This window comes from Diceros bicornis, chromosome 34 (genome assembly GCF_020826845.1).
Source record: "Diceros bicornis minor isolate mBicDic1 chromosome 34, mDicBic1.mat.cur, whole genome shotgun sequence".
NCBI classification, from domain to species: domain Eukaryota; kingdom Metazoa; phylum Chordata; class Mammalia; order Perissodactyla; family Rhinocerotidae; genus Diceros; species Diceros bicornis.
Window position 1 is genome coordinate 8,004,643 of NC_080773.1, and position 25,323 is coordinate 8,029,965.

Here is a 25,323-nt window from a genome sequence, read left to right on the forward strand (position 1 = left end):
TCCCTGCCACAACAGAAAAGCACACATAACCCAAACGGAGGACACTCCTGGAGTATCTAGCTCTGGTGGCTAGAGGCCCAGGAGCATGCTATTGGGCCCCAAAGGACATCTCCTACATGAGGCCACTTCTCCAAAATTGGGGGACATAGCTGATCTACCTATTACACAAAGATAAACACAGAGAACTAGACAAAATGAAGAGATAAAGGAATATGTTCCAAATTAAAGATCAAGACAAATCCTCAGAAAAAGAACTAAATGAAATAGAGATAAACAATCTGCAATGGTCATAAGGATGTTCACTGAACTTGAGAGAAGAATGGATGAACACAGTGAGAACATCAACAAAGAGTTAGAAAATATAAAAAGGAACCAGTAAGAGCTGAAGAATACAATAACAAATAAAAAAATTCAGTAGAGGGAATCAACAGCAGGTTAGATGACAGAGAAGAACAGATCAGCAATCTGGAAGATAGTAGTGGAAATCACCAAGCTGAACAGGAAAAAAGAAAAAAGAATTTTAAAAAAATGAGGATAGTTTAAGAGACCTCTGGGAGAACATCAAGCATTCTAACATTAGCATTATAGGGGTCCCAGAAAGGGAAGAGAAAGATGAAGAGGGAGAGAACTTATTTGAAGAAATAGTAGCTGAAAATTTCTCTAACCTGGGGAAGGAAACAGACCATCAGGTCCAGGAAGCACAGAGAGGCCTATACCAGATGACCCAAAGAGGTCCACACCGAGACACATTATAATTAAAATGTCAAAAATTAAAGATAAAGAGTGAATCTTAAAAGCAGCACAAGAAAAGCAACAAGTTGTACAAGGGAACTCCCATAAGATTCTCAATTGACTTTTCAGCAGAAACTATGCAAGCTAGAAGGGAGGGACATGATATGTATTCAAAGTGCTTAAAGGGAAAAACTTACAGCTGAGAATACTCTACCCAGCAAGGTTATCACTTAGAATTGAGGAGAGATAAAGAGTTTCCCAGAGAAGCAAAAACTAAAGGAGTTCCTCACCACTTTGTTACAAGAAATGGTAAAGGGATTCTTTTTTTTTTTTTTTGTGAGGAAGATCAGCCCTGAGCTAACATCCATGCTAATCCTCCTCTTTTTGCTGAGGAAGACCGGCTCTGAGCTAACATCTATTGCCAATCCTCCTCCTTTTTCTTCCCCAAAGCCCCGGTAGATAGCTGTATGTCATAGTTGCACATCCTTCTAGTTGCTGTATGTGGGACGCAGCCTCAGCATGGCTGGAGAAGCAGTGCGTCAGTGTGTGCCCGGGATTCGAACCCGGGCCGCCAGTAGCGGAGTGCACGCACTCAACCGCTAAGCCATGGCGCTGGCCCTGGTAAAGGGATTCTTTCAGCAGAAAAGAAAAGGCGACAAATAGAAATAAGAAAATTATGAAAGAAGAAAAATCTCACTGGTACAGGCAAACAAATAGTAAAGGTAATGGATCAACTTATAATACTAGCACTTATAATGCTAGTATGAAGGTTAAATAACAGAAGTAGTAAAATCATCTATATCTGCAATAAGTTAAGGCATATACAAAACAGAGGTAAAATATGACATCCAAAACATAAAACGGGGTGGGGGGAGTAAAAAGGGCTTTTAAAATGCATCTGAACACAAGAGATCATCAAGTTAAAACAGAATGCTATATACATAGGTTGTTATATATAAACCTAGTAGTAACCACAAACAAAAAACCTATAATAGATACACAAAAATAAAGAGAAAGAAATCCAAACATAACACTTTAAGTTATCCACAAAGGAAGAGAGCAAGAGAAGAAAAAATAGAGAAGAAATACAAAAACAACCAGAAAACAATGAATAAAAAGGCAATAAGTACACAACTATCAATAATTACTTTAAATGTTAATGGACTAAGTGCTCCATTCAAAAGAGTTAGGGTGGCAGAATGGATGAAAAAACAAGACCCATATGTATACTGCCTACAAGAGATACACTTCAGATCTAAAGACACAAACTGAAAGTGAAGGAATGGAAAAAGATATCCCACGCAAATGGAAATGAAAAGAAATCTGATGTAGCAATATTTATATTAGACAAAATATACTTTAAAACAAATACTGTAACAAGAGACAAGGGCATTACATAATGATACAGGGAACAATAACAAGAAGATACAACACCTATAAATATCTATACACCCCAAATAGGAACACCTAAATACACAAAGCAAATATTAGCAGATATAAAGTGAGAAACTGACAGTAACACAATATTAGGGGATTTTAACACCACACTTACATCAATAGATAGATCATCCACACAGAAAATCAATAAGGAAACATTGACCTTAAATGGCACAGCAGACCAGATGGACTTAATAGATATACACAGAACATTCTACCCCAAAACAGCAAGATAAACATTCTTTTCAAATGCACATGGCACATTCTCCAGGCCAGATCACACATTAAGCCACAAATCAAGTCTCAATAAACTTAAGACTGAAATCATATCAAGCATCTTTTCTGACCACAATGGTATGAAACTAGAAACCAATTATAAGAAGAAAACTGAAAAATCACAAACATGTGAAAGCTAAACAACATGTTACAAAACAACCAATGGATCAATGAAGAAATCAAAGAGGAAATCAAAAAATACCTTGAGAGAAATGAAAATGGAAACACAACGGTACAAAATCTTTGGGATACAACAAAAGCAGTTCTAAGAGGGAAGTTTATTGCAATAAAGGCATGTCTTAAGAAACAAGAAAAATCTAAAACAATCTAACTCTCATCTAAAGGAACTAGAAAAAGAAGAACAAACAAAGCCCAAAGTTAGTATAAAGAAAGATACGATAAAGACCAGAGTGGAAATAAATGAAATAAAGAGTTAAAAAAACAATAGAAAAGATCAATGAAACTAAGAGTTGGTTCTTTGAAAAGATAAAGCAGATTGATAAGCTTTTAGCCAGACTCATCAAGAAAAATAGAGAGGGCTCTCTCAGAAATGAAAGTGGAGAAGTTACAAATGACAGCCCAGAAATACAAAGGCTCATAAGGGATTACCACGAACAATTATACACCAACAAATAGGACAACCCAGAAGAAATGGATAAATTCCTAGAAACATACAGTCTTCCAAAACTGAATCAGGAAGAAACAGAAAATCTGAACAGACAGATTACTAGTAATGAAATCAAATAGTAATCAAAAAACTCCCAACAATCAAAAGTCCAGGACCATCTGGTCCTGGACTTCACAGGTGAATTCTACCAAATACATAAAAGAAGAGCTAATACCTATCCTTCTCAAACTATTCCAAAAAATCGAAGAGGAAGGATCACTCCCAAACTCACTGAATGAAGCCACCATTACCCTGATACCAAAACCAGACAAAGACATTACAAAAAAAGAAAATTATAGGCCACTATCTCTGATGAAAATCCTCAAAATATTAGCAAACTGAATTCCACAACGTATTTAAAGGATCATACACCATGATCCAGTTGGATTTATTTCAGGGATGAAGAGTGATGCAATATCTGCAAATCAAGCAACGTGACACACCACATTAACAAAACTAAGGATAAAAATCATATGATCATCTCAGTAGATGCAGGAAAAGCATTTGACAAAATTCAACATCCATTTATGATAAAAACTCTCCACAAAGTGGGTATAGAAGGAATATACCTCAACATAATAAAGACCATATACAAACCCACAGCTAACATACTCAATGGTGAAAAGCTGAAAGCTTTCCCTATAAGATAGGAAGAAGAAAAGGATACCCATTCTTGCCACCCTCATTCAACATAGTATTGGAAATCCTAGCAACAGCAATCAGATAAGCAAAAAAAAGGGGGGCATCCAAATTGGAAAGGAAGAAGTAAAACTGTCAGTATTTGCAGATGACATGATACGATATATAGAAAGCCCTAAAGACTCCACCAAAACAACTATTAGAACTAATAAAAGTTCAGTAAAGCTGCAGGATATAAAATAAATATACAGAAATCAGTTGTGTTTCTATACACTAACAATGAACTATCAGATAGAGATATTAAGAGAATAATCTCATTTACGATTACATCAAAAAGGATAAAATACCTAGGAATATATTTAACCAAAGGGGTAAAAACCTGTATACTGAAAACTATAAGACACTGATGAAGTAAATTGAAAACACAAACAAATGGAAAGATATACTGGGCTCATGGATTAGAAGAATATTGTTAAAAGGACCATACTACCCAAAGCAACCTACAGATTCAATGCAATCTCTATTAAAATACTTTTTAATTAAAAACATATATGTATACATATATTTGACAAGCTTTTAATATACCTTATTGATTTAGGGGCCAAACAAGGCAGTATTTGGTCAGTTAAGAAAGGCGCCTGGATGGCACTTTTCACAGAACTAGAACAAATGATCCTAAAATTTTTAGGAACCACAAAAGACTCTAAATAGCCAAAGCGATCTTGAGAAAGAAAAACAAAGCTGGAGGTATCATGCTCCTTGATTTCAAACTATACTACAAAGCTATAGTCATAAAACAGTATGGAAGCAGTACAAAAACAGACACATAGATCAATGGAACAGAATGGAGAGCCCAGGAATAAACCCACACCTGTATGGCCAATTAACCTCCGACAAAAGAGGCAAGAATACACAATGGAGAAAAGATCTCTCTTCAATAAATGGTGTTGGGAAAACTGGACCAGTTTCTTACACCATATACAAAAATAAACTCAAAATGGATTAAAGACTTAACTGTAAGACCTGAAACCATAAAAACCCTAGAAGGAAACATAGGTAGTAAATTCTTTGATATTGGTCTTAGCAATATTTTTATGGGTCTGTCTCCCCAGGCAAGGGCAACAAAAGCAAAAATAAACAAATAGGACTACATCAAACTAAAAACCTTTTACACAGTGAAGGCACCCATCAACAGAATAAACAGGCAACCTACTGAATAGAAGAGTATATCTGCAAATGATATATCCAATAAGAGGTTAATATCCAAAATATATAAAGAACTTATGCAACTCAATGTCAAAAAAACAATTAAATTAAAAAATGGGCAGAGGACCCGAATAGACATTTTTCCAAAGAAGAGATACAGATGGCCAACAGACACATGAAAAGATGCCCAACATCACTAATCATCAGTGAAATAAAAATCAAAACCAAAAAGATATTACCTCACACTTGTCAGAATGGCTAGTATCAAAATGACAACAAATAACAACTGTTGGTGAGGATGTGGAGAAAAGTGAACCCTCGTGCACTGTTGATGCAAATGTAAACTGGTGCAACTGCTATGGAAAACAGTATGAAGTTTCCTCAAAAAATTAAAAATAGATCTACCATATGATCCAGCAATTCCACTTCTGGGTATTTATCCTAAAATAACAAAAGCACTAGGGGCTGGCCCGGTGGCATAGTGGTTAAGTTTGCGTGCTCTGCCTCGCTGTCCCAGGGTTCGCAGGTTTGGATCCTGGGGGCAGGACTACGAACCGCTTATCAAGCCATGCTGTAGTGGCATCCCATGTACAAAATAGAGGAAGATGGCGGGCCGGCCCGGTGGCGCAAGCGGTTAAGTGCGCGCGCTCCGCTGCGGCGGCCCGGGGTTCGCTGGTTCGGATCCCGGGCGCGCACCGAAGTACTGCTTGGTAAGCCATGCTGTGGCGGCGTCCCATATAAAGTGGAGGAAGATAGGCACCGATGTTAGCCCAGGGCCGTCTTCCTCAGCAAAAAAAGAGGAGGATTGGCGGATGTTAGCTCAGGGCTGATCTCCTCACAAAAAAAAAAAAAAAAAAAAAAAAAAAATAGAGGAAGATGGGCACGGATTTTAGCTCGGGGCTAATCTTCCTCAGCAGAAAGAGGAGGACTGGCAATGGATGTTAGCTCAGAGCCAGTCTTCCTCACAAAAAAACAAAAACAAAAACACTAATTCGTAAAGATTATATGCACCCCTATGTTCACTGCAGCATTATTTACAATAGCCAAGATATGGAAGCAACTTAAGCGTCCATTGGTAGATGAATGGATAAAGAAGATGCTATGTTTATATATATATGTGGGGTATACATCTATATCTATATCTATATATGTGGAATATTAGCCATAAAAAAAGAAAGAAATCCTGCCATTTGGAACAACATGGATGGACCCTCAGGGTGTTATGCTAGGTGAAATAAGTCAGACAGAGGAAGACAAATATCAAATCATCTCACTTATATATGGAATCTCAAAACAAAACAAAACAAAAAACCACTTATAGATACAGAGAACAGATTAGTGGTGGCCCAGAGGCAGGAGGTCAGTACAGGGTGAAGTGGGTGAAGGTGTTTAAGGAAGGCAGAAACTTCCAGTTGTAAGATCAATGAGTCCTGGGGATGTAACGTACAGCATAGTGACTATAGTTAACAATACCGCATTGTATATTTGAAAGTTCCTGAGACAGTAAATCTTAAAAGTTCTTATCAGAAGACAAAAAAAATTGTGACTATATGTGATAATGAATGTTAACTAAAGTTACTGTGGTAATCATTTTGCAATATATACATATGTATGTATATATACATGATATATACAAATCATTATGTTGTACACCTAAAACTAATATAATGCTACATGTCAAATATATCTCAATAAAAATAAAAGAAATGAAGAACAGCTAAACAGCAGTAAAGGCAGCTAAAAATGTAAATATATAACCCAATATTATTGTATTTTGAGTTTGCTGGTTCTCTTTTTTTGAAATGTCTTTAAAGATAAATGCATAAAATAATAATTGTAAACCTATGTTAAAGGGCACACAATGTGTAAAAATATAATCTGAGACAAAAACAACATAAAAAGGGAGGGATGGAATGTATAGGAGCAGAAATTTTATATACTATTACAGCTAAGGTGGTGTGCAGTAAAGGGTTGCCTCAGCAGGTCTGGAATGTTTAAACCCTGCCCATTCCATAGCAAGGTCTAGGCCCTTGACCAGTCCCTGGTAGATTACCTCCAGCCCCTGGAATATCCAGCATTTATTGATTTTAATCTGTATCCTGTCACTTGAAAACAACCATAACTGTGAGTACAACAGCCTTTCTGAGTTATGTGAGTCCTTCTAGCAAATCACTGAACCTGAGAGTGGTCTTGGGGACCCTGAACAAAGTTGGTTTTATTTCAAACTAGTTTGTTATAAATGTAAAATTTTAGTTGTAATCTCCAGGATAAATGCTGAGAAAATAACTAAAAGGTATAATGAATAGGAAAAGAGGGAATCAAAATGGTAAAGTATAAGAAAATCAGTTAAACAGAAAATGAGTCAGTAATCAAGGATAGAAAAACAAAGATGACACAGTATATATAGAAAACAAGTATCAAAATGGCAGAATGGATAAAAAATATGGCCCAGCTGCATGCCATCTATAAGAGACTCATGTTAGATCCAAAGATATACATAGGTTGAAAATAAATGGATGGAATAATACATTACATACAAATAGTCATCAAAGAGTGCTGAATGGCTATACTAATATCAGACCAAATATGCTTTAAGTCAATTATTCTTAGAAGAGACAAAGAAACACATTATATATTGATAAAAGGGTCACTCTGTCAAGAAGATATAACAATTATATACATATATGCCTTAAAGCCCCAAATTATATGAAGAAATAATTGACAGGATTGAGGGGAGAAAAAGACAGTTCTATAATACTGGAGACTTCAGTAAACTAACTTCAATAATGGATAGAAAAACTAGACAAAAGCTAATTGGGAAATAGATGACTACAGCAACACTGTAAATCAGCTAGACCTCCCAGACATATACTGAACACTCGACCAAATAACAGCAGAATACATATTCTTCTCAAGTACAAACGGAATATTCTCTAAGAGAGACCATATTTTAGGCCATAAAACAAACCACAACACAATTGAATGTTATTAAGCCATCCAAAGGAAAGGCTTATAATATTAAATTAAAATAATATTAAATAATAAATTATATTATTAAAAAATAATATTATTTAGCCGTACATGTTACATCATGTTGTTGAAAACACGATGATGTTGAAAACATTATGCTAAGTGAAAGAGGCCAGAAACAAAGGGCCACTTATTCTTATTTCATTTATATGAAATATCCAAAACAGGCAAAACCATAGGGATTGAAAAATTAGTTGTTGCAAGGGCTTGGGGAAGGGGCAATGGGGAGTGATTGCTTATGGCGTTCAGGGTTTCCTGTTGGGGTGATGAAAAAGTTCTGGAACTAGATAGCAGTGATGGTTACACAACACGGTAGATGTACTTAATGCCATTGAATTGTATACTTTAAAATGGTTAAAACAGCAAATTCTATGTTATGTATATTTTACCACAATTAAAACAAACTGACTGAAATGAAGAGACAAAGAAACAATTCATCAATAATGGTCAGAGACTTCAATACTCCACATTCATAATGGATAGAACAATTACGGAAAAGATCAACAGGGAAATAGAATATATGAAAAAAGAGAACACAAGAGAAACTAGAAAATATTTTGTGACTAATACAATGAAGACACAACACATAAAAACTTATGAGATGCAGCTAAAGCAGTGCTTAGAAGAAAATTTACAGCTTAAAATGCCTATAATTAAAAAGAAATACCTAAGTCAAATCTAACCTTTCACCAGAAGGCACTGGGAAAAGAAGAGCAAACTAAATCGAAAGCAAGCACAAGGAAGGAAATAATAAAGATTGCAGTGGAAATTAAAGATACAGAATGTAAAAAAATAATAGAGAAAATAAATTAAACCAAAAGCTGGTTTTTTGAAAAGATTTTAAAAGTTCACAAACTTTTAGATAATCTAGAATGACTAGAAAGAAGGCTCAAATTACTAGAATCATAAGTGAAAGAGGGGACATTACTACCAACCGTACAGAAATAAACATTGATTATAAAGGAATACAATGAACACCAACAAATTAGAAAACCTAGATGAATTGGACAAATTCCTAGAAACATACAAACTACCAAACTTACTCATGACAACATAAAATCTGAATAAACCTATAATAAGTATATAGACTGAATTAGTAATCAAAAAACTACCCACAAGGAAAAGCCAAGGTCCACATAACTTCACTGTTAAATTCAACCAAAACATTTAAAGTAATACTAATTCTTCACAAACTCTTTAAGAAGTAAAAGAGGAGCAAAAACTTTGTAACTCATTCTATGAAGACAGTATTAACCAGACAGGAAAATCAGACAAAGACATTACCCAAAAAGGCAACTATGGCCAATATCTTTTATAAATATGAATGCAAAAACTCTTAACAAAACACCAGGAAACTGAATCCAGGAACATACAAAAAGAATTATATACCGTAACCAAGTGGGATTTGTCCCCGGCATGCAAGGTTGATTTAATATCTAAAAACACCATATCAATATAATAAAAAATAAAAATCACACAATCATCTTCATACTTGAAGAAAAAGCATTTGACAAAACCCACAACCCTTTCCAAACAAAAGACAGTCAAGAACCTAGGAAGAAAAGGGAACTATTTAAACATGATAAAGTGACAGCTACATCAAACTTAATGGTGCTTATCCTCTAAGATAAGAAACAAGACAAGGACATACATTTCTGTTTCTTCTAATCAACATCGTTCTAGTGGTCTAGCAAGAACAAATAAGAAAGATAAAGAAATAAAGGCAACCATATTGGAAATAAAAAAAGAAAACAATCTCCATTAACAGAAGACATGACCATGTATACAGAAAATCCTAAAAAAATCCACTAAAACACTATTAGAATTATAAACAAACTCAGCAAGACTGCAGAATACAAATCAATATGCAGGGCCAGGCCCCGTGGCTTAGCAGTTAAGTGCACGCGCTCCGCAACTGGTGGCCCGGGTTCGGATCCCTGGCGCGCACGATGCACAGCTTGTCTGGCCATGCTGAGGCCACGTCCCACATACAGCAACTAGAAGGATGTGAAGCTATGACATACAACTATCTACTGGGGCTTTGGGGGAAAAAATAAATAAATAAAATTAAAAAAAAAAACAAATCAATATGCAAAAATCAATTGTACTTCTATAGATGTACAATAACAATCTGAATTAAGTTAAGAAAATAATTCCATTTATAACAGTATCCAAAAGAATAAAATACTTAGCAATAAATTTAACAAAAGTGTAAATTGTATACTTTAAAAAATACAGAACACTAGTGAAAGAAATTAAAGAAGTTACTTAAATGGAAAAACATCACATGTTCATGAATTGGACTACTTAATAGTAAGATGGCAATATTTCTCAAAGCGATCTACAGATTCACTGCAACTCCTATCACAATCCTCGCTGGCTTCTTTGTAGAAATTGACATGCTGATTTTAAAATTCATATGAAATTGCAAGGGATTCAGAATAGCCAAAACAATCTGAGAAAAGAACAAAGTTGGAGGACTGACACTTCACAATTCAAAAGTTACTATAAAGCTACAGTAATCAATACAGTGAGACATTGGTATAAGGCTAGATATATTGGTCAACAGAATAGAATTGATTGAAAATTAAATCCATGTGACCATGGTCAACTGATTTTTTACACGGGTGCTGAGACCCTTGAGAAGGACAGTCTTTTCAACAAATGGTGCTGGGAAAAAAGTATATCAACATGCAAAAGAAAGAAATTCCCCTTTTCCTCACAATATATATAAAAATCAACAGAAAATAGATCAAAGACCCAAATATAAGAGCTAAAACTATAAAACTCTTAGAATAAAATAAAGGAGTAAATCGTCATGACTTTAGATTTGGCAATGGATTCTTAGATATGACATCAAAAGCACAAGTAACAAGAAAAAAATTAAAATTTTGGGCTTTCTCAAAATTAAAATCTTTGTGCATCAAAAAACATTACAGGAAAAACTGAAAAAACAACCTACAAAATGAGAGAAAATATTTGCAAATCATATATCTGATAAGGGTTTAATAGCCAAATTATATAAAGTTTCCTAAACTCAACAACAAAGACCAACAACTGAAGTTGAAATTGGCAAAAGACTTCAACAGACATTTTCCAAAGAAGATATACAAATGGTCAACAAGATGCTAAAAGTCATCGTCAGGGAAATGCATATCAAAGCCACAATGAGAGTGACATCAGCAAGGTGGCAGACTTGGAAACTCAAGGCCATTGTTCTTTTACAGGAACATTGAAAAAAAAAAAAGAAAAACAGGCTAGAAACTGGATAAAATAAATTTATAGGAGTTCTAGAAATCACTCAAAGACCCACAGCAACCAAGCAAATGCCTAATCAAGTAAAACTACATTCAAAATGATAGAAAAATTTGTGACACTTTCACCTGTCCTTACTCCACTGCTTGCAGTTAGGAAGAAGTTGCCCAGTTCACATTTCTCTCCATTGAGCTGGAAGGAGCAAAACAGAACTAATTTGCAACATTCTGACTTGTTTGTGGGCTGCCCAATGGACTGCTTTCTGTTTTACCTTACTTGGAGTTCAGACAGGTAAAGGTGGCACAGCTCAGATATCATGTTGCAAAAGGCCACGGAAGGCAGTGGTGGGTACTATGGTATATAAAAGCTGCAGAGGGATTGCAGACCTGTAGATGCCTGGGGCAAAAGACTGCAGGGAGAGAAATAGATCTCCTAAAGCCATAAAAAGACGATAGGGTGAGATTCTTTGGAAATTAAAACATTTAAAAGCAGCTGTGTGTACCGGAGAAAACGGAAAAAAAAAGCACATCTACAGGCGTGGTCATGATACATTCCTAGAAAAAAGCTAAGACGACATTAGGTTTTCACCCTGGGATGATCCCAAGGCTCAGAACATGCCTTACTGATAGGTGATGGTCTTCCCCACCAGTTTGCAAGGACAGGGAGAGGAGGCTGTTTTATCAAATTCCCAATTTTCAACAGAAGATCACAAGGCATACAAAGAAACAGGAAAACCTAGTCCAATCAAAAGAACTAAATATTCAGAAATTGTTCTTGAAGAAACACAGGCATTGGAATTATTAGACAAAGACTTTAAAACAACTGTCAAATATGCTCAAAGAGCTAAAAGAAAACATGGACAAAGGAGTAAAGGAAATCAGGAAAATGACATGAACAAAATGAGAATATTATCAAAGAGAGAGAAATTATTTTTTAAAAAAGGAACCAAAAAGAAATTCTGGAGCTGAAAAATACAATAACGGAATTGAAAAATTCAGTCGAGGGAGTCAATACCAGACTCGAACAGGCAGAAGAAAGAATCAGCACATTTAAAAACAGTTCATTTGAAATTAGCAAGTCTGAGGAGCTAAAAAAAAGAACAATGAAGAAAAGTGAACAGAGCCTAAGGGACTTATGGGAAAACATCAAGCAGACCAATACCTGCATTATAGGAGTCCCAAAAGGAAAAAAGAGAGAGAAAGGGGCCATGATTATTTGAAGAAATAATGCCAAAAACTTCAAAGAAGCTAAATGAACTAAAAACTGGGATAAACTCCAAGAGACCTGTACCAACATCACAGCTGTTGAAAGACAAAGAATGTTAATAGCAACAGAAAAGAGACTCATCATGTACAAGGAATCCTCAATATGATTATCAGAGGATTTTGCAGAAGAAATCTTGAAGTACAGAAGGCAGCAGGATGATATATTTAGTGATGAAAGAAAAATGACACCTGAGAATTTTGTATCTGACAAAACTGTCTTTCAAAAACGAGGGAGAAATGAAGACTGTCCCAGATAAAGAAAAGCTGAGGGAGGTCATTACCACTAGACATTCCCTACCAGAAATGCTAAAGGGACACCTTCAGGTTGGAATGGAAGGAAACTAGACGGTAACTCAAACCCATATGAAGATATAAAGATCTCCAGTAGAGGAAAATACACGGGCAAATATATATATGTATATGTATATATTGTAATTTTGGTTTGTAACTCCACTTTTTGTTTTCCACAGAATTTAAAAGACAAATGCATAAAAAATAGTTATACATCTATGTTAATAGGTACACAATACATAAAGATGTAATTTGTGACTTCAATAACCTAAAGTAGGTGAAGGAGTATTTTTTCTATGTGATTGAAGTTAAGTTAGTATCAATTTAAAATAGACTTATAACTTTGGGATGTAATATGTAGGTCTTATGGTAACCACAAACTAGATATCTATAGGATATACACAAAAGGAAAAGAGAAGAGAATCAAAACATGTCACTATGGGTACAAAGTTTCAGTTTGGGAAGATGAGAAAGTTTTGGAGATGGGCTGTGGTGAGGGTAGCACAACAATATGAATGTACTTAATATCACTGAACTGGAACCTTAAAAATGATTAATATGGTAAATCTTATTTACATATATTGTAGCATAGTATTTTAAAAAACCACAATGAGATACTACTTTATACCTCCTGGGATATCTACAAAAAGTCAGATAATAACAAGTATTGGCGAGGATGTGGATAAATCAGAACCCTCATACACTGCTGATGGGAATTTAAAATAGTGCAGTCACTTTGGAAAATAGTCAGGCAGTTCCTCAAAATGTTAAACATAGAGTTACCATATGACACAGCACTTCATCTGCTAGTTATATACAAAAGAGAAATGAAAATCTATGTCCACACAAAAATTTGTATACAAATTTGCAGCATTATTCATAATAGTCAAAAGGTGAAAAATACTCAAATGTCCATAAGTTGATGAATGGATAAATGTGGTATATCCATATAACAGAATGTTATTCTGTCATAAAAACGAAGGAAGCACTGAGATATGTTAAAACATGAATGGACCTTGAAAACATGTTAAGTGAAAGAAATCAAACACAAAAAACCACATATTATATGATTCCATTTATATGAAAGGACTATAATAGGCAACTTGTAAGACAAAATGTATATTAATGTTTTCTGGGGGCTCAGATGTGGGGTGGTGGAATAGAGGGATAAGGGTGATAGCTCAATCAAGGATATGGGGTTTCTGAGGTGATGAAAATGTTCTAATATTAGTGGTGGTGATGTATGCACATGTCTGTGAATATAGTCATGCATTGCTTAACAACAGGGATACATTCTGAGAAATGTTAGGCAATTTCATTGTTGTGCAAACATCATAGAGTGTACTTACAGAAACCTAGATGGTACAGCCTACTACACACCTAGGCTTTATGGTACTAATCTTATGGGACCACAGTCATATATTTGGTCTATTTTGACCAAAACATTGTTATGTGGTACATGACTGTACACTAAAAAACACTAAACTGTATACTTTGAATGGGTGAATTGTGTAGTATGTGAATATGCCTCAATAAAGCTGTTATAAATAAATATGGAGTAGCAGGAAAAAAAATTGGTCAGTCTTTCTTTGGTTCATTGGTTGGAGAAGCAGATTCCATAGATGCCAGAGCTGGGGGAGATAAAGGAAGCTATTAGACTAGATGTGTCTCACAGCTCACAAAATGACTTGAATTAATACAATTTTTTCTTCTATCTTCCTGCTTTCAAACATCTCCTCCTGCACTTACAAAATGTATGCAATAAGATGGACAACAGACAAACCTCAGGGAACAGAGTTCTTCAGTAATGGACTCAGAGTAGAGGCCCTTCTGCACTGATGTAGAGAACAGACACTGCAGCAAAAAGGTGTCTAGCCAGTCCACTACTTCGTTGATGTGGATTTGGACTTGAGATCGTGCCACTCAGACATGCCCTAAGCAGATCGTCCTCCCCTATCCGCACCTTCCAGAGCTGAGAAGGGATGACACCATGCACATTAGAACCTCCTGCCTGGCTGCCACAGACAGAGAGTAGAACACAGCACTAACAAAACCTAGCAGCCTCTACCACACTAAAACTCTACCTGCCCACACAGACGTTTATACTCCATGTTGTATATATTCCTGAAAGACGTGTGTTCAATCTTCAAGTATGATAATAGATTTGTATTTTTTTCAGTTTAATTTTGTTAATGTTTGTTTATACACTTTGAAGCTATGTACGTTGGTCCAAACAAAGTAAGTATTGTTTTCTCTTCCTTTCAAAATGACCCCCTGACCATTATGAAATATGCTCCTTTATTGTTCAGAATACTCCTTGGCTTCAAATACACTTTGGAGATATAATATTGCTTTTATCAACTTTCTTGTAGCATTAGCGTACTGTATCTCTTTTTATTCTTTTATCTTCAATATTTCTGGGTCCTTTTATTTCAAATGTATCTCTTGTAAATAGCAAATGAGTTCTTTTTTTTTTTAATCCAATCTGACAGTGTCTTTATTTGGAGTGTTTAGTCCTTTTACCTTTAAAGTACTTTATAGGATTTAAGCCTGTTGCTCTGCTTTTTGTTTCCAATTTGTCCCATCTGCACTCGGCTCTCCCTCTTTTCTTCACTTTTTTGGATTAATCAAGTATTATTTATTATTGCACTTCTTCTCCACTATTAGATTTTCTCTTATATATCCTCATATAATTCTTTTAGTGGTTATACTAGAGCATGTATTCTCAATGAGGGTAATATTGCCCCAAATGTGTGAAAATTGGTTTGAGGGGGCAAAAAAATCTTACTCCTTTTATGTATAAAGCACAGATATACACACTGTACATAAACAAATAAACAGGTACATCTGTGGTTCTAAAATTTCATGGGGGTGCCCAATTAGGAAAAAAGTGATCTAAAAATGCTCCTGGGGAGGGCAATAATGGAAAAAAGGTTTAGAAACACAGTGCTAGAGCAGGAATCAGCCAACTACAGCCACAGACCAAATCTGGCCCTCTGCCTGTTTTTGTACATAGTTTTATTGGAACACAGCCACACTCATTCACTTAACATATCATCTATAGCTGTTTGTGTGCTACAGTGGCAGAGTTGAGCAGGTGTAACAGAGACCGTATAATCCACAAAGCATAAATATTTAATGTCTGTCCTTTTACAGAAAAAAGCTTGTTGACCTCTGCCCTAGAAGTTAATTTATGCATTCCTTACTTGTTACAACTGTAAACTCCTTATTGTTGTTGAGTGCAAACTATTTCAACTTTCAGCAACTATTTCACAAGATCGATAAAGCAATATATACACTGTAACTTAGCAGTTTCAGTCTTCTGTATAGGCCCAAAAGAAATAAGTTTCTCTCCGTCAAAAAATATGTAAACAAATGATTTTTAGCTGCATTTTTTAATACTGTTAATGACCCAAATGTCCATCAATACAAGTAAGGAAAAATAAAATTGGATATATTTCTATAATGGAAGATTACTTAACAATAAAACTGAACAAACAGCAGATAATTCTCATAAACATGAGGTTGAGCAAGAGGCCAGATAAAAATATACATAATGTAAGTTTCCATTTATATTAACTTCCAAGCTAGTTAAAACTAATCTATTGTACTAGTGATAAGAATAGTGGTTACCTTTGTTGGGAGTAGGGGCAAATTTGTAATGACTGGCGGGAAACAGAGGGAGCATCCCAGAGTGCTGGAAATATGCTATATCTTACCTGTGTGATGGTTACATACACACACACACATATATATATATACACACACGTTAAAAACAATCAAACTTTAGAATATGGTCTGTGTAGTTTACATTGTTATGTTTCAATTAGGAAAAAAATACAGGAAAATACACACAAAAGTAAGTGGCAGAGCTGAGTTTTGTCCACGCTTCTTTTACTACATAGCCAGTTCTAACTCTGGTTCTTGCCTCTGTAGTTCAGAATTTATTATGGAGTGAAACCTGAGCATGAGTAATTCGCTGGAAAGTTAGAAATAGTATATAACCTAACAAAATATACTAAAGCATAAATATTATATATTTATGCTTTAAATATTAAATTTAAATATTAAATAAATTCATTCACCTCCATGGATATCTTATGGGTGCAGTAAAGAATTAACTCAGTGGGCTCAGAGTACTCAAACCCTACACTTTCCAAAGTAATGGCCACTGACCAGCTCCTGAGAGAGAACCTCTGAGCCCTTATAATATCCTTCTTGATAAGAGCATCTTTGGTCTATGCCAGATAGTTTATGCTAACAATGTGATTTATGACAAACAACTCTTTTTGTTTGCCAGGGGCCCTAGGCTGCACTACATCAACTTGACCTCTGCAGGGACTTGAGACTGAGTAGCTAAGGCCAGTCACACAGGTGCTCCATGTCTATGCGACTCACCCTCACTAAAAACCCTGGACACTGAGACTCAGGTGAGCTTCCCAGGCTCACTTCACATGTTGTTACAAATTGTTGCTGGAAGAATTAAGTGCTGTCTGTGTGATTCCATTGGAAGCTCACATCTAGTTTCTCCTGGACTTCACTCTGTGTGACTTTTCTCTTTGCTGATTTTAATTTGTACCTTTTCACTGCAATAAACCATAACCACGAGCATAAGAGTTTTTCTTAGTTCTGTAAGTCCTAGCAAATCATCAAATCTGAGGATGGGTTTGGGGAACTCTGACAAACCATGGCTTTAGTATAAGTTGGTCAAAACCTAACAGCCTTGGGGTTGCCTCCATGATGTCTCTCCTCATCAACTCCAAAGGCATGTCATCTCTTTTCTTTAATGGTCTTTATCATACCTTACCATAGTTTTACTCCTATTCATAGTTTATATTATACAATAAATTATAAACATGTTAAGGGGTAGCAACTATGTCTCTTTAATGCTGGTATCCCCACAAGTAACATGAACAAGATTGGCATATTGTAGGCGCCTAATACATATCTGATGTTTGACCTATAAATGCAGCTTCTAGAAATTTTTCCTTAAGAAACAGATATAAAAGTAGATAAAATTCTATTACACAGATCTACATCACAGAGTAGTTTATGATAATTCTAAATATCTAAGGGTAGGCAATAGGTTAAATAAAGTACAGTCAGCTATATGTTATTAATATGTATGTGGTATTTAACAATGACGACACTGATCCATATTAATGTTGAGGAAAAACATTTTTAATGAATTACACAATTAGATTGAAAAAATGATTGGAGGTTGTATACTGTCATAATAAAGAACATAGAATCTGTCATCCAAAATTCAGTTTGTGAATCTTATCTTTGGCTGTTACTAATTGTGTTACACATATATGTGTGTTACATATAGGTATATATTTACATACCACATTTTCTTCATCCATTCATCCATCAATGAATACTTAAGTTGTTACCATGTCTTGGCTATTATAATTAATGCTGCATGAACATGGGGGTACATATATCTTTTTGTGTATATATATATACCAAAATATATATAACTTTTTATACACACACACACAATGGAATATTATTCAGCCATAAAAAAGAAGGAAAACTTGCCATTGGTGACAACATGGATGGACCTTGAGGGCATTATGCTAAGTGAAATAAGTCAGAGAAAGACAAACACTATATCATCTCACTTATATGTAGAATCTTAAAAAACAAACAAACTCATAGGTAACAGAGAACAGACTGGTGGTTGCCAGAGGTCGGGGGGAAGGGTAGACAAAATGGGTGAAGGTAGTCAAAAGGTACAAACTTCTAGTTATAAAATAAATAAGTCATGGGGATATAATGTACAGCATGGTAATTATAGTGAATAATATTGTATTGTATATTTGAGAGTTGCTAAGAGAATATCTTGCAAGTTCTCATCACAAGGAAAAAAATTTGTAACTATGTGTGGTGATGGATATTAACTAGATTTATTATGGTGGTCATTTCAAAATAAATGTAAATAACGAATTATTATGTTGTTCACCTGAAACTAATTATATCTCAAAAAAAAAGAAAAACACACCCAGAGAGAAAAAGTTTAGAAGAATGTACATTAAATGATTATTATGAGAGTATGGGTAATTATTAACTTTCTCCTGTATAAGTTCCTTAAAAACTGAGTATTTTGCAACAAACCTGCATTAATTTCATCATCAGAAACATATAAGTAAGTTATTTCCACTTAACAGATTTAACAGAGTTGGAGGCAAGTTTTCCTTCTGTTTAAGGACATTGTAAGCAAAAAGATCTTCAAAATGAGTAGGAACATCAAGGAAATCTGAGAGTGAAATAAATTACTCCTACAAACTTGTGAACATCCTTTTGCTGTATCTCACTAATGCAGTAGGGCACACTCACTATTCACATACCTGAACTAATAATATTCAGGAAGGTGGCATTTTCAGACTAAATAAGAAAATGCATGTAAAGGAGGCAGAAATGTGTGTGTACAGAGTACGTGCTTATTATACGTGGCTTCATTCCTTTACTTTATTATTCAATAACTAATACCATTTTAGATATATTCTTGCAAGATTGCTTACAAATGCAATCTTAGTAAGATCAATTCATATACAATATTAACAATTTGAAGTGTTCTTTTTCCTATGTAAAAATATTGTATAACATTATATCTTAATCATTTTTCCTTTTGACTAACTCCACAGTTTCTTTTCTGCATGGTATTACATCACATTTATGTAATGTGATTAACTTAATTTTAAAGCTTATATATACTTTATGTAACCCCATGAAGTTACAGACATTCCGCAAACAAAACATATTAGAAATTATATAGAATAATTTTGAACACAATTTCAATAGATCTGTGGTCCCCTGTGAACACCATTTCAATAGATCTGTGGTCCCCTGTGAACACCAAAATAAGAGTCAAATTGCTTCAGGTTAAGAATTTCTATTCTAGGACATTTGCATATCTGGCTTTTAAAAATTCCTTTTAAGTGCTTATCAAAATTAACTGTATATTTTCATTGCTCTTAACTTACAGAAAATTTATTAGACTGTCCACATAATAACAACAGCTTTTTTTTTTCCCTTGAGGACTTATTAAGTGCAAGGCCCATATTAAGTGCTCTAGGGCTTTGCCCAGATTAATGTATCAATTGCTCATAAAAACCCTAAGGCAGTGATGTAATTATCTACATTTTACAACAAGAAATTGTAAAAGACAAAGATTAATAACTATTGACCTTGAAATGTGGCTAGTGTGAACAAGGAACTGATTTTTTAATTTAATTTTAATTAAAACACAAAAGTGATATAAAATGTTTTTCAATTAAACACAATTTCATTGTTTTGGTGCGATTATATTTCACCTCAACCATTGAAAATTTAGCATCCAAAGTGAGAAGTGCTATAACAGTAAAATATGCACCAGATTTTGAAAACATTATGAAGATATGAATGTAAAATATCTCAGTTTTTTTATATTGCATGTTGAAATAATATTTTAGATATATTAGTTTAAATAAGATGCCTTACCAAAATTAATTTCAACTGTTTCTTTTTACTTTTCAATAGAAATTTTAAAACCACATGAGTGGCTTGCATTCCATTTCCATTAGACAGTGCTGCTTTAGACTCAAATACTACTATACCATGCTGCCTCTCTCAGTCCACACCAATACGTGGTCTGAAACAAAGTCATACTGTCAAACCTCAAACAAGACTTGGTTGTCACCACTCAAATCTCATGGATTCTCTGGAAAAGCTCCCTGCCCTTGTTCACATAGACCTCTCTTTACAAAACTCCCATCATAGTCCCACTCCTAAATGTCTCCAAAGCCAACTTTCTCACTTACTGGCTGGACTCATTCAAACCATTTCCTACCTTGCTCTGTTTGAAAATCAAGTCTGTGAATAAAATCAAAGATATCTGGTGTATTATTCCACCTAACCACTGGTCTCTTCCTTAACAAATTACACTCTAAAAGAAGTCATTAATTTATCCTCCACGAGTTGTATTTCTATATCATCCTTTGGGAAGAAAAGAATACATGGGGGAAGTGAATGATTTACCCAATGGGTATGTGAATATTAACTGGACAGGAATAGGGTATTTGGAAAGGCACTGGAAGACAAGGGGACCCATCTCTATGGTCTCATTATTAATTGGGAAGGGAAGGTAAATGGATAGGTCACAATTAGGTAGGGCAATTTAGGAGAAGCAAAGCAAATATTTTATGTTCTGTAAAACAAAAACGTATGACAGAACAACAAGTAAACACAAACTGACCTTGAACGGGCCATTATGTAAGTAGCAATGCTCTCCTCCACTTCAGGAGCTTCTCTTGCAGAACTACAGGACCAAGAAGAAGGGACTTGTGAGACCCTGGACTGGCTAAATAATCACACACTGTTCACCATCAGACATGGCCCATTACCCACCAAAAACACACCCAGATGGAAGTAAGAGAGAAACTAGAATCCTGCTGACTTTTGCCAGTATCAGAGAAAAAGGTCAGCATCACCTATGCCCAGAGCTGGAATGTAAGTTCACAGCAGTTTCTAGAGGGCACAGCTCAGGGAATGCTGTGGTTCATAAACGTGTAAATGGCCTCTAAAGTGCATCCAAGAGAGGTTCACCCAGGAAGGAATCCTACACCTGTGCCCTCCCCCTCATGTTTTCCCAGAAGCCTGTCTTGAAGGCAAGTGCAAGCCTAAATTCCTATCCCATGACTTAGGATGTACTTTTCTGCTTGGCACTTTCATTCTAGGGGTGAAATTCATGACTTCCCCTCTGACAACCATTTCTCTACAGCTAGATGGAAGTGACTATAGGATACAACGACAGAAGAGAATCCAGGGAAACACTTCCAAGAAACCGTGCAACCTACAATTGGACCCTGGGTGGGCAGCACTCATGTCACCAGTGCCCGCTCTGTGTTAAGCACTAGGCTGGGTACTGCAACAAGGTGAGATATATATGGATATATATATATACACATAAGGATATATGTGCATATAAGTAAAAAAAATTTTTACACACTCCTACAGGTTCATTGGTCCAAACTCCTACAACCTCATTGAAAAAAAAAAAAAACCACACTCCACTGCGTTCACACTTACAGTCGGTCACAACAGAGCTATCACAGATCACTCGGTCAGAGTGTCAGACACCCTCGTCACCAAAGACCTCGGTCACACAAGTGGCCCCGCCCCCACTGACAGTTCCCACGAGCCCAATTGGGTATCAGTCAGGGCCCTCCAGGGCCCCTTCGCACTCACACTCTTGTTTCTCTCTCGCTCACACACACGCACTCCCGCGGAGTAACACGCCACAACGACGCCGCCACAAACAACAGCCCCCGCCACAAACAACAGCCCCCGCCACCATCGCGTCCGCGGCTCACGCACACACGGGCTCCAGGCTCCACACGGCCCATCCGCACCCCAGGAGCCTGACGCCTCCCGGCGAGCGCACCCCCGCCCCGGGTCACCTCGACTCACCGGGCATAACCCAATAAGCACCACGACACCGGAAGGGGAACCAAAGGTCGACGTTCACTCGCGGCCCTGGGGCCTGTGGGAAACGTAGTCCATCACCGACAGTGTCCAGATGGTCTAGCGGAGCGCTGAGCGCACTGCCGCGGGGGCCGCGCCGCGGCCGCGAGCCTCCTGGGAGGGCCGGGGCTGGGCGCTCGCCCCCGGCGGAGGGTCGCCGCTCTGCTTCCTCCGGACGCCGGAGCGCCAGGTGATGGTGGTCTGGGAGCGAGGGTGGGTGGCGGAAGGAACGAGAGCCCGAGCCGAGGCAGGAATCACGGACCTGGGCCGGGGAGAGCAGAAAAGGGAACCGGAAGCCCGCCCGGGGCGGGCTGAGGAGGAAAACGGAAAAGCCTGGGTCCGGGAGGACCGGGTGAGAACCGGAAGCCCCGGCCGGGGAGGCTCGAGGAGGGGAGGGACCGGGTGAGGGAGCCGGGCTGGGAAGGGCTGAGGCGGGGGCTGGAGTTCGCGTCGGAGAAGGAGAGCTGGGAGCCGGTGCCGCTTCACTCAGGCCTGTACGTGCGGGACCCCGGGTCCGTGGTCGTGAACCACAGGTGACGGGTTTTGTTGTTGTCGTGCCTGTTTGTGTCAGTTTTGCCCTGAGAAGGCCGGAGCCGCGGCGCGGTGTGCGTGGGCCCGCCCTGTGCGTGTGTTAGGCCGTCGCCGCCTGGAAGTCCTCTAGTGTCCTTTTCCGGTCAGTGTCACAACAGAGACAGCTGTGGTTCTGGTTTGTATACGTCTCCGTAATTGAGTTTTGTCACTTCTGCAAGTCCCTGTCTCCTTTAGCTCATTCTAGTTCTGTAAGATTTATTAATGTTGTGTAGTTCATTCTGTTAATTTCTGAACAGCATTCCATTGTGCCAATATGCCACATTTTGTTTATTCATTTTTCTTTTGATGAACATTTAGTGTATTTCCAGGTTATGTATATATTATAAATAAAGCTGGCATGTTTCCATTTCTCCTGGGGAAATACCTAGAAGAAAAAATACTGGGTAATAGGTAAGTTTATATTTAACTTTCTAAGAAGCTGACAAACCTTGTAGAATGATTAGTTGTGAGTGATTTGGGTTTGAGACTATATGTGACTATGGAGTAAGTGGTTTCTGAGTTTGATTTGATATTCTTTTATGGAATTATGAGATGGGCTCAATGTAGCTGTGAATGTCATGTAGGTTCTGTGGGATTGTGGTTTTGTGAAGTGGATGAGAACATAGGAAACTGAAACATTATCTGTACCAACTCTTATTTATCATTTTTGTGTGTTCATTCCATGGTGACTGTGAAAGTGGCTCACCACGTAAGTGATATTAGTGGATGACTGAGAAACTCTATGTGCCTCGTTAGGTATGTGTCATTTTGGTTCTGCTTGCAGAATTATAACTTTCTAATCAAGTCAAATAGCAGTATAAGATCCAAAGGAAGTAAAAACAGGATATCAAAGAGAGATCTGTACTTCCATGTTCACTACAACACTCTTCACAATGGCCAAGACATGGAAACAACCTAAGTGTCCACTGACCAACGAATGGATAAAGAGAATGTGATGTGTGTATATATATATGTATGGACCTCGAGGGCATTATGCTAAGTAAAATAAGTCAGACAGAAAGACAAATACTGTATGTTCTCACTTATATGTAGAATCCAAAAGAACTGAACTCATTGAAATAGAGAGTAGAATGGTGGGAGGGGGGAGTGGGAGAAGTGGAGAGATGTTGGTCAAATGGTACAAACTTCCAGGTATAAGAGGGATAAGTTCTGGGGATCTAATGTACAACATGGTGACTATAATTAACAATACTGTGTATTATATACTTGAAAGTTAAGAGAGTAGATTTTAAATGTTGTTACGACCAAAAACAAGTAATTATATGAGAGATTGGAGGTATTAATTAACCTTGTTGTGGTGATCATTTCACCATATATACATCAAATCATCACATTGTATACCTTAAACTTACATATGTTATTAAACAAAAGATTTGGAAAGTAGGAGGTAAAATTATAATTTCTAGATGATAGTATTGCATACTTGGAATACCATATGAGCTAATTTTAATATGTTGAAATGACTAGGACTCAATAGGTAGCACACAAGAAAAATACTTTCTTTTTACCTCTATGTACTACTTTTAACAGATTTGAGTGAGGTTTTTTTTTTTTCCCCTGTTCCTGGATGAAATCATGGGTGATTTAATAACTCTTTCAGACACTCTAAGCCAAGGAAAAGTATCTGAAATACTTCTAATCACAAAGTCATCTCATAGTAATTAAAATAATCATTTTCTAATAAAAATATTTACTGTAAAAATCAATATTTCAAACTCATTTAAAGGAAAAATTTCTGTTATCTGATTGGAGCCTGCAGTGTGGAAAAGTACATAATCCGTTTCTTCTCCATTTCCCCAACCATATTACTGAGTAGTTAATATTTAGCATAATGATTATTAATTAATATTTAATAGTAAATGTTCACTACTTAACCAAGTTATTATGGAAACTCTAAGGTAAGTGAGGTTTCACATGGCTTCTTTTGCCACCCTTCTCTCCCTTGTTTACTTTTCTAAAAAGCAACCCAAAAGAGCAAAGGTTCTCTCTTGCAAATCCTAAAGCTGGGGCTTAGATGAGGTGATGTTTCTTCTCTCCTGTCTGAAATAGTCTTTTTCCCCCTAGCATATATGAAACTTCTTGGAGATATGATTGCCTTTCATGAAATTGGTCCACGTTTCCTTTTATTCTTGCCAGATAAACCTGTGCCTTCTCCAAGTGCTTCTAATTTTAACTAATTTTCACTTATTAATTGAGTATTTCACTCAGCAGCTCCTTTCTCGTGCCCACAAACAGAAATACATTCTCTTGAATTAAATAAGAATCTATTCCTTGAATGAACCTTTCTTGTCTAGGCAGTGATTTTATGTCTGAGTAGTGAGTGCTTATAAGAGCTTAAACAAGGAAAAGATTTGATTATGTCCATAGACCTTGGTTTTCTAGTGAGTAAAGACGGAAGTAAAATCAGTCGATTACAATGTTGGTGTA

At 36.5% G+C, this 25,323-nt stretch overlaps 1 protein-coding gene and 1 long non-coding RNA gene across 3 annotated transcripts in view; one reads left to right on the forward strand and one right to left on the reverse strand.

The window, feature by feature from the left end:
• The window catches only part of ZNF529 (zinc finger protein 529), a 34,812-nt gene extending 12,591 nt beyond the window's left edge, over positions 1–22,221 (reverse strand). The window contains exons 1-2 of the mRNA XM_058530816.1: positions 22,159–22,221; positions 21,038–21,100 (exon numbers count right to left, since the gene is read on the reverse strand). Coding sequence (XP_058386799.1) covers positions 21,038–21,100; positions 22,159–22,187 — 92 coding nt within the window. The 5' untranslated portion in view covers positions 22,188–22,221. The remainder of the gene's footprint in view (positions 1–21,037; positions 21,101–22,158) is intronic.
• A 191-nt stretch (positions 22,222–22,412) lies between these two features.
• Positions 22,413–25,323, forward strand: part of LOC131397771 (uncharacterized) — a 30,848-nt gene continuing 27,937 nt past the window's right edge. For both annotated transcript variants that reach the window (XR_009216787.1, XR_009216788.1), the window contains exon 1: positions 22,413–23,286. This is a non-coding gene — a long non-coding RNA (uncharacterized LOC131397771). The remainder of the gene's footprint in view (positions 23,287–25,323) is intronic.